At 45.0% G+C, this 14,833-nt stretch overlaps 1 protein-coding gene across 1 annotated transcript in view; it reads right to left on the reverse strand.

Moving 5' to 3' along the window:
• The window catches only part of DNAH8 (dynein axonemal heavy chain 8), an 8,835,797-nt gene that overhangs the window by 5,666,588 nt on the left and 3,154,376 nt on the right, over window positions 1–14,833 (reverse strand). Inside the window, exon 24 of the mRNA XM_069608756.1 lies at window positions 3,418–3,524. Within this exon, the coding sequence (XP_069464857.1) occupies window positions 3,418–3,524 (107 nt within the window). The remainder of the gene's footprint in view (window positions 1–3,417; window positions 3,525–14,833) is intronic.

Below are 14,833 nucleotides of genomic sequence, written 5' to 3' on the forward strand. Positions count from 1 at the left end.
AATTCAAATCCATTGTTGAAGGCAGATAAAAACTTGGTTATGTAAATAAATACTTGGTGAAATTTCCAGACTGGAGGATTAGGAAAAAATTCTTGAGATTACGATTGCAAAATACCAGAAGAACAATCTATCAAACATTTTCTTATGGTTTGTGAGGGTATTTGGCAAGAGAGATCTAGTCTTTTTGAAAGATTTGGTTTCGAATCCAACTGCTATATACCACAAACATTCTGGGACAGGATAATTTCTGGGCATTCACATGGAATGACAATAGCTGTGATCCAGGTATTAGAAAGATGTTCCATTGGGCCTCATTACAACGAGTGTGGCCATGGAATGAACGGTGCCGATAAGTGACCAGCACTGTTCATTCCAGGCCGCCTCATTACGAGGTCTGCAGCGGGTCCCGCTGAAGACTGTTAGGCAGAAACCTGTGCAGTTCCCTTAGGGACCACTGCAAAAGGCTTAAGACTACAGGTGTTGGCAGTAAACCCTATTGGTAGCAGTCTGTACCACCCAGATTTACCTGGTAGCTGTGGCTGAGCAGCCAGACTTCTCTCAAGAAGAGTTAGACAGTATATAGAGTATACAAGATAGGTACCAAAATACAGTAGCACAAGCAAACACTGACCAGAGCTTTGGTATCAAAGTATATAATTATTTATTAAAAGACACACTTAGAAACACTCCAGCACTATTATTGTAAGCAAGTTCAAAAAACACAGTCACTATTAATATATATATATCCCTTATTCCTTATTAGACAAGTCTTAGTTAACACCACTTATTTCCAGACAGAGGTGAGCGCTTAACTAAAGATGGCACTCCAATAAGTTAAGAAAAAGGGAGGGAAAAGGCAGAAATTAGGAAAAGCACACAACTCCATACTTTAGAAGCACCCAGCAAGGCTGGAAAGTCAAAGTCTACTTGTGAGCAAAAAGTTCAGAGGCCAGGCTCTCTCTTGGAGAGAGTAGAACACCAATGCGCCCAAGATCACACAGTTTAAAAGGCTTTAAAATTCTTGCAGGGAGTTCAAAAAGGAATTCGTTCAGCTCAGAAAAGTTCAGTTAGCCAGCCTATGGCCAACCCAAGTGGTAAGTTCAGGATTTCAGAGACACCCCACACAGAGCGTTGCGAGGGAGGTCAGGCGGACACAGTACCTTGAAAGTGGAGAGAATCCTCCAGCGGGGCAGTTGTTCCTGGCAGCGGGTGCAAGTCGCGGCATCGTCCAGAGGAAGAGATGATCTCGACGTGGAGGAAAGCTGAAGGTCGTTGCACTGCCAGGGAAGAAACCAGCCGCAGAGTTTTCCGGTTAAAAGGTACTACCCTTTTATTTGCGGTAGTGGTAAAACGTGGTATCCCGGTTGCCGGGGTGCTTGGCACAGGCAAGGCGGCCATGAGATGATCCGGGAAGGCGAAAAGGCGGGCAAACTGGTTATCCCCACCAGTCAAAGGAAGAAGACTCTTTGGGATGAAGATCTCCTCTGTCGTTGGAAGAAGTGGTGAGTCGATTCAGCAGGGCTCCAGCGTTGGTGTTGTCGTTGCAGGTTGGCTCAACTTCTCCCTCTTCGGATTCTTTGGTCCTGTGGCGACGTCTGAAGTTCCAGTCCCCAAAGCCCTGCTTTTATGCAGAAAACCCCCATTCATTAGTCCTAGCTGTCACTCAAACATGCTAAGTGTTGAGCCGGGCGGCTCACCACTGGGCCAATCACACAAGAGTGCGACTTGAGTTGCAGAGGCAACTCAGTCCAGGGTGCCTAAACCCCCCTCCCACACATCCTGTAGACCCAGACAGAGTGGCACCACTTTTGGAGGCTTCTGTGGAGAAGCCCGCCAAAAAGTGGAACAAAGGGCTCGACTTGGGTTGGAGTTACAGAGGTGAACACAAACGCCATTTTAAAACCGAGTCCTGGCAAAAAAAAACAACCGGGGAATAAATATTAAATAAATAACCCAGCGGTATCTTTAACATTGCACCAAAAAGTGGTGCGTTTAAAATGAATGGGAAAATCCCTTAGGAAATATTCTGGTGGAATATTTCACGTGGTAACCACTGCCACCTACTAGAAACTCGATGAGGGGGACTGCACAGTGCCCCCTCGAAAAACAGACCCAGGGGCAATCTAATTATCCCTACCAGTACTTCCACAATATGATGGTTTGTACTGGTTCTGTTCCCAATTTAAGACTAGTAAAGTCGATGGTGACTTTACATGCCCCGGGAGACAGTAGTCAGTCCCAGGGTATGGAGTCTATGTTTGGGGGTCATTATGACAGCCCTGTGTTACTGCACTGAGGGTTCTGTGTAACACACTTACCAAAAATACATGAAACCCTATGGAGTAAAAGACCCCATAGCCCATTAAACACATTACAAAGTCAAAGGATATCTCAAATCATGTCTAAGAGTGGGAGAAAAAGAGTCTCACTCTTAGCAGGAGAAAAAAATAAACCCCAAAAATCCAGCAAAGCTGCTGGGGGACTCACTAGGTCTGGGAAATTAGCCTTAACAGAGAATTCTCCCTAACAAAGACATCTGGTCAGACCAGGCCTACTTAGCGGGACCCGCTAGCAGACCATGATGCTAACAACAGGTCCCCCTATGGGGGCCCAAATGGGAATGGGGATGTACCGGGGTCGGGGAAAGGGAATTACTGGGCCCGCCAAGGTCAGAATGGCCCGGTAATTCCCTATTCCTGGAACACGGACACGGTACCCGGTTTGGGAGTATCCATGCCGCTAAAAGCGGCATGGCTACCTCCAAACTCGTAATGAGGCCCATTGTGTTCTAAATAGCCACATGCCCCACTTGCTCCGGGGATTTTGGTTTGTTCTTTGTAACCGTTAGGAATTAGGTACATATTTTGGGTGTTGATAGATAAGATGCTTATTATTGAGTTTGATTATATTTTAATTTGTTATATGGAAATCCTTCTTTTTAAGAATTTTAAGTGCTATGATTAATGTTTCCTTTTGTAATGATTGTGTAATGTTGTAAGTGGTTCTCTTTTGTTAAAATGGCTTTTTTCTTGTAAAAGGTTTTTTTAACCAAATACAATACAACGAATTTAAAAAAAAGATATGTTCTTATATCCAGAGATGTTTCCTCTCCCCAAATTTTGATGCCTCACAGAATTTTAAAACAGAATAGGGTGAGAGAGGAAGCCATGCACCGATAATCTAAAAAGAGTTATATAAATAGAATAACGTTGATCAAAAGTTTAATTATGACCCCTATAATCAGCATACAACCTTTGTGATTAGCATAGTTATGAGATGTACATTTGTCAGCAGAAATCGGTCAACCAAAAAATGTCCTGGTGCCCAGACATGCACCAAAACAATTACAAAGGTGGAAAATCTAAAAATAAACTTTTCGATATAGTGCATTGTACATGGGTATTTGCCTCAACTTACGTGGATACAAAGAGCCTTCTTTTGAGAGCGTCCAAAGATAGTCTCGTAGATTTTTGAAGATTGTCTACCAATTGGTGGCTGAAACCTGTAAACAACTCTCTGCATTCCTGTAAAAATAAATATTCAATTATTTTATATCGTGTCTGATTGTCAATTGTGCATGTTTGCTCACAAATAATTAAGCAGCTGCATTCTCAGACACCATGTTGAGGATCAGGAGTCAGATTCCACAGCAAATGAAAACTCTGCATATGCTTTCAATAAAATAAGCCTTCCGAGCAATATTATGCTGCACATTTGGATGGTAAAAATGTTCCACATTCTCTTTGTATATAAGCAAGGATGTCACACATTAGCATCTGATTTGAGAATTAAAGTTATTCTGCACAATTACTACCATACTCATGGTAAATAGTCCCATTTCCACCATGCTTGTGGTGATGTCCACCTGCTGTTCTAGGATTGGGCCTGTTTGACCTGCTTGGTTTTATGCACAGGTGTCACACCCAGCTATATTCTACCCTTAGGCTTTGCTGTGACTAACTGGATTCTGCTATGCAGGGGGATGGGTAAAATGGGCCACTCGACCCTCACATTTCGACAAACCAAAACACAATACAATCAAAAATGTAATACACAGACAGTTAAGAGACATACCGCCTACGCCTTGCGTGGTAACGTGGGCCGAGGGCAGACTATACTCTCAAGAGAAGTGTGAAAATGAACCAGTAGTTACCCAAACAACACAGTATCACAGCCCAAAATAAAAGGAATGCCCAATCAAGGTTCTATACAAATAAAAAGACTTTAATTAAACACACCATATGTATGTTGAACAAATAGAAAATAATGCACAAAACCCACCTCAAAGGTAGAACAGGGAAGATGTGACAGACTGGAGAAAGTAGCATTCTGAGCATATTTCCAGGGGTGGTAGGTAAAGAACTAACCACAAAGAAAGGATATCCAGTTAAAAGCAGGAATGATCATGACCTAGGGGCAGTTCGGAGTCAACAGGACCTGGATTCAGTTTTTGGTGTGCTGATGCAGTAAAACCCTGAGTCGAACGTAGATGCAAGATGATTAGGCTCAATTTGGGCACATAGGATCATGGAGGCCCCAGCAGCAAGAAGGAGTCTGGTAGGGGCAAATGTGGGTGCTCTTTGCAGTAGAGGGCGGCTCTCAAAGATACAGGCCGGGCTGTCCCAGATATGCTTCACAGATGACCAGGCCGAGTCAGGGTTTAGCCCCCAGGAGGAGTCGATGAGGGACACTCCAGCAGTTTGAGTTGGCGGATAATGGTCGACAAAGTCGTGATCTTGGCCGTGTCAATGTGCGGTCAATGAGGCAACCGGTTTGGTGAACAGGGAGCTTCAGGTGGTCTTGCTCTCTGATTGCTGTGAGGTGCACTCAAGGGGACTCAATGGTTCCGTTCAGGGTCTGCTCTCCCTGCTCAGGAGATTCCAATGCAGAACGGTAGGTCCTGATCCACAGCACAAGTTACTCCCGATTTGCACTGGGAGCAGTAGGCGACGGATCTTATTTATTTCTGTATCTGCATTTTTAAAGCGCTCACACAGCCCGCGGGCATTGAGGCGCTGTTACAGGAATTCTTTGCTTTTTTAGTTGTGTTAGTTGCATCTGTCTTGGATGATCGCTTCTTCACCCCAGGTTGACTAACTGCAAACTTCTACTTCCACTAGCATGTCATTTTGGGAATTTTTTGGGAAGATTGAATACTGGCACACAGACAGTCTCTGGAGCATGACTCCTGTGCACAGTGCTTGCACTTAATAGCTGGAATAGGTTATCAACGACTGCGCACTCTTCTCCTGTCCCTTGGTCTCACTTGCTATCTTTTGTATCATCACATTATGGGGGTCTGAATCTCGATCTTGAATGAGTTGATGGAGCAAAATCTTTGTTATGTTTTTCATTGTCATCTTTTACAAGGAAAATCAAAGGTGGATACTTTTCTGGAATCACCTCTTCCTCATCCGTAGATTGCTCTCTTTCCTGCTGAGCTGATATAATCTATTCTCCCTCTTGTGATTAGGTTGTGTCAGAGAGAATGTGTGCTTACAGAATGTTATGGGGAAATGTAATAGCAAGTTAATTTAATGCAACTATAAAACCTATGTACATTTGAGAAAGAATAGGCCTAACTATTAGTATTACCCCCGTGCAGCTGAAGAGAGAAACCATGTTCAAAGTGTGTGCTTGCAGGCATAATGGAAAAAGACAGCTTGGCAAAGAACAAAGGATTTACTTAAACGTTTATAATCTGCTGCACTAGTAAATTGTTTACAGTCATGCTTGCATTACCCAGAATATATCAGGAAACATTGTTGAAGTTACTTTAAACAAATATTATTGTATATCAAGGTTTAACTGTATTTGAAGTGCACCTTTGTGTCGGTTTTCATCTAAAGACATGAAACTGACCCCTGAGTGTCTAGGTTTGCCAAATTCTACAGAGTCAACTATTGTGTTAATTGGGGAGGACTGAAATCCTCCCCTGTGAGGTAATGACATTTTGCACCTGTTGCACTTAGTCCAATCTACTGAAAAGTGCATAAAGATAAGGAAATTAATGGTGGGATAACAAAATGTGCGATTGCATGGGGGACCTGCATGTTCATGTCCAGTGCTGCTATTAAACATTTGACGAAGCAACCTCTCCCAAGAATGAGTTGTGTGTCTGTATTCAACAACAGCTGGTGGCCGCTCAGTTTATTCCTCCTCCCCCAAACTCCATCCCCTGGCACCTGATACATGCGCAAAAGTACAGCATGCACAATTACATTTCTTCAAGATGCACCAGTTCATTTTGTCCAATACTCATATTCTTTTCAGAGAATAAGATCTGAAGCTACAGATTGATTGGTGTAGCTAGCGCATTGATCCGATTACTATCTGGCTTTCCCCAGTGCAAACAGCCTCTCTTACAGCAGGTGAGAACCACCCAATAGATACATTTCTAAATACACAAGTTGCAGTGCTTTTGCTTCTCCATCTACTAAATGCGCAAGTGTTACCCGGTGCTTTGGCCTTCTACTCTTCTTACTAAGTGCAGGTTGTGCTCAAAGTGCTTTGGCCTTCTCCTCCCTCTACTAAAGTCACATGGGGTTCTCAGTTCTTTGCCCTTCTCCTCCCTCTACTAAAGGCACATGGGGTTCTCGGCTCTTTGCCCTTCTCCTCCCTCTACTAAAGGCACATGGGGTTCTCGGCTCTTTGCCCTTCTCCTCCCTCTACTAAAGGCACATGGGGTTCTCGGCTCTTTGCCCTTCTCCTCCCTCTACTAAAGGCACATGGGGTTCTCGGCTCTTTGCCCTTCTCCTCCCTCTACTAAAGGCACATGGGGTTCTCAGCGCTTTGCCCTTCTCCTCCCTCTACTAAAGGCACATGGGGTTCTCAGCGCTTTGCCCTTCTCCTCCCTCTACTAAAGGCACATGGGGTTCTCAGCGCTTTGCCCTTCTCCTCCCTCTACTAAAGGCACATGGGGTTCTCAGCGCTTTGCCCTTCTCCTCTCTCTACTAAAGGCACATGGGGTTCTCAGCGCTTTGCCCTTCTCCTCCCTCTACTAAAGGCACATGGGGTTCTCAGCGCTTTGCCCTTCTCCTCTCTCTACTAAAGGCACATGGGGTTCTCAGCTCTTTGCCCTTCTCCTCCCTCTACTAAAGGCACATGGGTTTCTCAGTTCTTGCTCAGTGCTTTGGTGTACCAGTATACAACCCCTCCACCCACAATTCACCAATCGACAAATCACATGCCTCCAATTCCCACAAAATTAGATCCCAATTCATTAACTCTAACACGGCCCTATTATCGATTTAATTCTACTCTATCCTTCACTGCCCTGGCTACAATTATCTTCCCAAATAAGCCAGAGTCACTCATGCCTCTTCAAATTCCACCCATTGGCTGTCTGAGCTTCTACTCGCCTGCCTTCATATTGCCCCAAGTTGAAAGCCAGTATCTTGGACCTCAGGAGAAAACCTGTAAAGTTCGACCACGTCAATCCTCTGGACATTTTAGGGGTTTCAGTTTTGCCCAGACTGTCCCACCTATGCTTATTCCATACCCTGTTGTAGAGCCACCACTTCACTCAACGACTCCACCATATCAGAAATAAATATATACATTTTTTAACTTTAATTTTTATTTGATCATAACATAAGGAACATTTACAAATACAGGTACATCAGTTCCATGACTTATGTTCCATTTTCAACCCGCCCCCCTGCCTCCACCCACTCTCATTGAAACATACACTACACAGGGTTACAGCAAATGACTCATAAAATGTGCGCCTGATCAAACATAAGTGGAAACAAGTCCGGCAAAATTGCATGTGAACTGCCTAAGGCTCATCTTCGCAGATCCATCCCAAGTACAAAGAAACGAGCTTGTGTACCATATTAGTGAAATTGCTGGCCATGCCCGCTCACAAGAGCGCTCACAGGTTTATGGGCTATGTTCTCTGCTACCCCATTTCAAAATAAACAATCCCTAGTAGTCCGTGTGGAAAGCCTCCATACCGTTGTTTACTGTTGCTTTGAGCTTCTCTAGGATGAAAATGTCCCATAGTTTATTGATCGAGTCGTCTTTCGAGGGGGCGGATTTACTTTTCTATCTTTGAGCTATCGCCACCCTCCCAGCTCTTAACATAGCCTCCCACATTCTCAGAAGCCGGGCATCATCCCTGCCCCCTCCAGGACACCCAAAAGCATTTGCAGGGGATCCAGCCACAAAGATATTCCCACAATCTCCTTCATCCAACTAAGGACCTCAGCCTAGAACACCTGGATCTTGGGACAAGCCCACCAAAGATGGTACAATGTATCTAGATGGCCACATTCCCTTGGACAGAGGGAAGAAACTTCAGCGAACATTTTAGACATTTTCTGGGGGCATAGGTGCCAACAGTGCAACATTTGAAAGTTGTGTTCCATTGTAGCAGTAACAAGGTTTCCATGAAGCATAATTGTTAGGGAGAATTCTCTTATAAGGCTAATTTCCCAAACCTAGTGAGTCCCCCAGCAGCTTTGCTGGATTTTAGGGGTTTGTTTTTTTCTCCTGCTAAGAGTGAGACCCTTTTTCTCCCACTCTTGACATGATTTGGGGGATGTCTCTGACTATTTGTGTGATTTTGGGCTATGGGGTCTTTTACTCCATAGGGTATCATCTGTTTTTTTGTGTATGTGTTACACAGCACCCTCAGTGCAGTAACACAGGGTTGTCATCGTGACCCCCAAACATAGACTCCATACCCTGGGACTGACTACTGTCTCCCAGGGCATCTAAAGTCCCCACTGACTTTACTAGTCTTAAATTATGAACAGAACCAGTACAAACCATCATATTGTGGAAGTACTGGAAGGGGTTAATCATATTGCCCCTGGGTCTGTTTTCTAGGGGGCACGGTCCAGTCCCCCCTTGTCGAGTTTCTGGCCGGTGGCAGTGGTTACCACGCGAAATATTCCACCGGAATATTCTCTATGGGATTTTCCCATTGATTTTAAACGCACCACTTTTTGGTGCAATGTTAAAGATACCGACGGTTTATTTATTTAATATTAAATTCACGGTTGGGTCTTTTTGCTAGAACTCTTTTCTAAAATGGCGTTCGTGTCCGTCTCTGTAACTCTGACCAAGGTCGAGCCCTTTGTTCCACTTTTTGGCGGGCTTCTCCACAGAAGCCCTGCAAATGGTGCCTCTCTGTCTGGGTTCCGCCGGATGTGTGGGGAGGGGAATTGGCACCCTGGACTGCATTGCCTTAGCAACTCAAGTCACACTCTATTCTGATTGGCCCAATGGTGAGCCGCCCAGCTCACCACTTAGCATGTTTGAGTGACAGCTAGGCTGTTGAATGGGTGTTTTTCTGCATAAAAGCAGGGCTTTTGGGACTGGAACTGCAGAAGTCGCCACAGGACCTAAGAATCCAAAGAGGGAAGAAAATGAGCCATCTGCAACGACAACACCACCGGTGGAGGCCTTCTGCAACAACCTCACCACTTTCCCGACGACAAGATGAGATCTTCTGCTGGAAGTGTCTTCTCCCTCTGAGCTGGTGGGATCAACCAGTACGCCATTTCACCTTCCAAAGACGTCTCTTGGTCGAATCGCCCGTGCCAAGCACCCCAGCAGCCGGATAGCCAAGCTTCACCAATTTGACCGGGAATAAAAGGAACGCACCTTTTACCGACAAACTCTGCAGCTGGTTTAATCCCTGTGCAGTGCATCAACTCAAAGTTTCCTCCTTGACGAGATCCTCTCTTCCCCTGGTCGGAACAACGAACAGCAACCACTGCCAGGAACAACTGCCACCGCTGGAGCTTCCTCTCTCTTTAAGGTACTGTGTTCCACCTGGCCCCCCCGTTCTTCGGATTGCTAAAGGTGACCCTTAAATCCTTGGCTTTCCAACTGGATTGGCCCCAGACCTTCCAACCTCTTTTGAACACTCTGCAAAGACTTTTAGTGCATTTTAAACCGTTTGATCCTGGGCACATTTCGCCTTGCTCCATTTAAAGTGGGCCTGTCCTATGAACTTTGGCTCTACTCTACAGTGTATACTGCCTTCACTGACTTGCTTTGGACTTAGAGAAGTGTTGGGAATCGTTTTATTTTTATGCTCTGCCTTTTTCTCTCCCTTTAACTTAACTATTGGAGTGCCATCTAGGTTATGCGCTCACATCTGTTTTGACAAATAGTGGTGTATTAATTCTGACTTGTCTAATAGTTATTAAGGGAGGTGTTTATACTTTATCTAACTGTGTTTGAACTTGCTTTTGATTTAGAGTGTTAGTGTATTACTTAAAGTGTGTTTTAAAATAAATAATTATATACGTTTGATACAAAGCTCTGGTCAGTGTTTGCTTGTTCCACTGTGTTTTTGGCCCTATTGTGTATACTCTATATACTGCCTTACTCTTCTTGAGGGAGGTCTGACTGCTCAGCCACAGCTACTAGGTAAATATGGGTGGTGCAGACTGCTACCAATTGGGTTTACTGCTTACTCCTGTAGTCTTAATCTTTTTGCAGTGTTCCCCAAGGGAACTGCACAGGATTCTGCCTAACAATCTCGTAGACCCTACCCCATGTATCCTCAGATATATCCACCCTGTTTGTGATGCCCAGTATTGTTTAAAGTTGTGTCTCCCCGAAAGGTCTGTTGTCACCATAGCTCTGTACATCTTGGATACAATCACCTTCCTGGTGGTGGCCTCATTAATGATTTGTTCAAAGGCAGTTAATGGGCGGGCAAGATTGGAGTGCACTTTGGGGTTTGCACATATAACCTTCAAACGCAAATGATCAAATACACTGATAACATCCTCCCCCATCATTCCTTTCCCTGTCGCATAGTCTTTAAATAGTCCCTCCTGAAAGAGTTGTCCCACCCTCTCCAGGCCTCTTTCTGATCTTAGTTGTGAGTGTCTGAATCCCTTTCTACCCAGATCCATAGATGCCTCCCCCATCGAGCTCAATGGGGATGGCCAGGTGGATAAACGTTTGTTGGGACCTTTTCTCTGCCACAATGACCATAGTACCCCCAATACCGGGTGGTTCCTAACTTTTCCTGGGATAGATTTAGTTGGAGAGCACAGCAGGTCCCTCACTTGCCTGGGGTGGGAATACGAGTCTTCCAAGTATGTCCAATATGTGCCCATGTCATCCTGCATATGCTCCGGAAGAATTCATAATTGGGCAGCCTTACATTAGAGGAAAAAGTCTGAGAGGCCGAACCCACCAAAGTCTCTTATTTGGGGTATTTTCCCTTGCCAGAAATATCAAGCTATTATGGAGTTGTTTCCCAAAGAAAGTATCGGGTGGCAGCGATGGGATTGCAGTGAACAAGTATAGAAAGCACGGGAGGACAGTCATTTTGATCAATTTCATCCTACCATACCATTAAAGGGTCAAAGGAATCCAGCAGGTGAGACCAGAACTCAGTTTGTTCAGTGCAGGGGTGTAATCAACCGATTAAGATCTCTGGATTAGCGTATCCCTAAGTAGGTGATTTCTTTGGATTCAATTCTCATTCCTCCCAGTAGGCCCATGCCTTCAATGGGGGGACGATCAGAGTGTAGCGGCATAACACTGGTCTTAGATGTATTAATTTTTAGGCCCTAGAAGGCCCCAAAGGAGGCTATTTGATCTAGGAGGCTCGGGAGGGAGCGGGGGACAACAGTTAAATAACAAAGAATGTAATCTGCAAAAAGGGACAATTTAAAATCGACTTTGCTGCACCGTATCCCTGCGATTTCAGTGTTGTTTCTAATTACTATCGCCAACGGTTCCATCGTGTGCGCATATAAGAGCGGGGAGATGGGGCAGTCCTGCCTGGTTCCCCTGTGTAACGAAAGGGGTTTGAGATAGTGCCATTCACTAGGACTTTGGCCGTCGTGTCTCTGTAAAGTGCTGAGACCACCGCCGGAAGTTGGAGCCAAAGCACATTTTTTCAAGCACTTTCCCCATGTAAGCCCTTTTTACTCAATCAAAGGCTTTTTCAGATTCGATGGAGACCAGGTGACCGTTCAGTTTCTGCTCCTTCGCCATATGCATTAGGTCGATTGTCTTCCTAATATTATCAGCACCCTGCCGCCCACAGATAATTCCAACATTGTCACCATGGATTAACGTTGGCATGAGTTTTACTAGATCTTCACGTCTGTATTTAGCAGGGAGATTGAAAGATATGACTGGCAGTGTATGTTGGGTCCCTACCTTCTTGCAGGATTACTACAATGAAGGCCCCCAGTAGGGAGTCAGGTAGGATGCCTGATTCAAGCGCCTAGTTAAACAGTCTGGCCATAAACAGTGCTAAGGTGGTCTGGAACTATTTAAAGAAGCGCACTGTGAAGCCATCGTGCCCTGGCACCGTTCCTCCCTTCATTTCCCCAATCAATGAGACCGTGATTGGATCATCTAATATAGCTGTTTTATCTGGGGCTTTATCAAGGATGGGGAGGGTATCTAGGAATGTATCTATCTGAGCCCCGTATCCCTCAAATTTGCTCGTGTAGAGGAGCTCATAGTGTTTGCTGAATTCCTCAGCTATATTTTGGTCCCTGTAGACCCTCTTGGTTACTGCTTGTTGAATTGCCCACACCCTCCTGGCACTTCTCATAGCATGCGATCTCCAGGCCAGTATTCTGTCTGCGCAATCCCCTTTTTCCATATACTTTTGTTTAAGGAATGCACGTTTTTTCTCCATCCGGTGTATCAGTAGGCCTCTCAGGTGAGTTTTGTATTTTTGCACTTTCGCCAGATTATCAGGGGAGTCTTGAGGTTTTCGCGTACCATTGGATTTTAAGGCCTCTATTTTGCTTCTTAGTTCTAACTCATCTTTCTCTCTTTCCCTTTTTTTTTTACCCCAGTCGTATTAGTTCCCCTCGTAGTGAGGCCTTAAATGTTTCCGATACTGTTTTTAACCCAACTTCATCATTACCGTTAAATTGAAAGAACTCCTTTATCGATTCAACAACAAACCTTGGGCCGCCTCTTTGTCTTTCAACAGTAAGTCATTATATATCCACCTACCCCTCCTCTCCAGCTCAGTCTCCCCGTTCCACTCTGACCAGGTCATGGTCCGACCACGGAATGGGTTCATTGGTGGTTTTGGCTACTCTATTTATCAGGGAGGAATCTAAGAGGACGTCTTAGTTACTTACCTCTAACTGTATTTCTCCAGCATTGGTATCTTTCATAGATTCACATGCTTGAATATTCCTCGTCGTCAGATCGGGAATCATCTGTGATTTCAAATCATTATTAAAAAAGAAATATACAAATTATTTCCATAGGAAAATGAATGTATATTGACCATGATGGCCAATGAGGCATTCAACTGAGTAGTCCCCCCGCCTCACTTTGGTCCTTTATGACCCTAACCAATGAGGGTGCAGGGCTTAAGCTCCGCCACAGGCAGCCATCTTCAGATTTTGAGCCAAGAGTAGACTACATGTATGATGACTGCCGGGCGTCGGAGCAGCCTCACAGGGGTTGCGGGTGGGCGAATGTGAATCTATGAAAGATATCGATGCTGGAGAAATACAGTTACAGTTAAGTAACTAAGACTTCTCCAGCATTGATTCAGATGCTTGAATAGAATACAAAGCAGTTAAGCATGCCCACAATACTATACATTCGGAAGATTTGTCAGTGCGTCTAGCATATAACAACTCAACAGGTCACATTTACTAGGGAAAAGATGGAAAAAAAGGAGGCTGCTGCTACCTTACGCAAACAGGTGGGAAAGGACCGCCTGACCAACCGCTGATTCTTTGTTGGCATCTTCAGCCAAGCAGTAATGCTTGGTGAACGTATGCAGTGTGCTCAAAGTCGCGGCTCTGCAGATGTCCTTTATTGGTACTCCTGCGTGAAAAGCGACCAAAGCTGCTCTTCCTCTGGTGGAGTGAGCTGAAGGAGGTTTGGTGAGAGGATCGCCTTTAGACTGATGGCAGCGACTAATACACATTGGGTCACCCAACGTGCTAGACTCTCTTTCGAGATATGCTGTCGTTTTGTGCGACCAGCGAATGCTATGAAAAGCCTCGTAGAGGAGCGGAACATTTTGGTCTATATCTAGCGAGTGTAACAATCTCTCTACATTAGATGTGTGGTTCATGAAGAAGGTCGGAAGCACGATTCGCTCGGTAAAAGACATTTCTGATAGCACCTTGGGCAGAAAGGTAGGGTTTGTTTTAAGGATGACACGGTCCCTTATGAACATGGTGAATGGAGGTTCTGACGAAAGGGCTTGCAGCTCACTAATCCTCCTGGCTGATGTGATGGCTACCAGGAAACCAGTTTTCCAGGATAAAAATGTCATGTCACAACTATGTATAGGTTCAGATGGTGATTCCATGAGCGCTGCCAGGACTGTGTTCAGGCTCCACGAAGGAACCAGTGTTGGTGTAGGTGGAAAAGTACACAGCAATTCTGTCAGAAAAATCTTGATAGCCAGGTTGGTAAGCACGGATGGTTGATTTGGATTTGACGTGTAGGCTGATATGAAGGACAAATGCACCTTGATAGAGGCCAGGGAGAGCCCCACTTTAGCTAGGTGCAATAGGTATGGAAGCACTTGTTCTACTGACGCAGTGAGTGGATTTACCAGTGACGTCTCGCACCACTTGTTCAAACAAGTCCATTTTCAGATGTATGTGGTCCGTGTGGACGGAGCCGTAGAGGTCTTAATTATGTCCCAGCATTCTGGAGGGAGAAACACATTAGCAAATTTTCCCTGCTCAGGAACCACACCTTGAATGACAGGTTTGCTGGGTCGTGGTGGAGAACCTTGTGATTCTGTTGAGTTAAAAGGCTCTGGTGAGCTTAGAGGTGAATCGGGGCCACTGGGACAAGTGTCGTAGGGTTGGGTAGCAAACTTGATGAGCCCAATCTGGTGCTA

This window comes from Ambystoma mexicanum, chromosome 4q (genome assembly GCF_040938575.1).
Source record: "Ambystoma mexicanum isolate Mex_15411 chromosome 4q, UKY_AmexF1_1, whole genome shotgun sequence".
NCBI lineage: Eukaryota > Metazoa > Chordata > Amphibia > Caudata > Ambystomatidae > Ambystoma > Ambystoma mexicanum.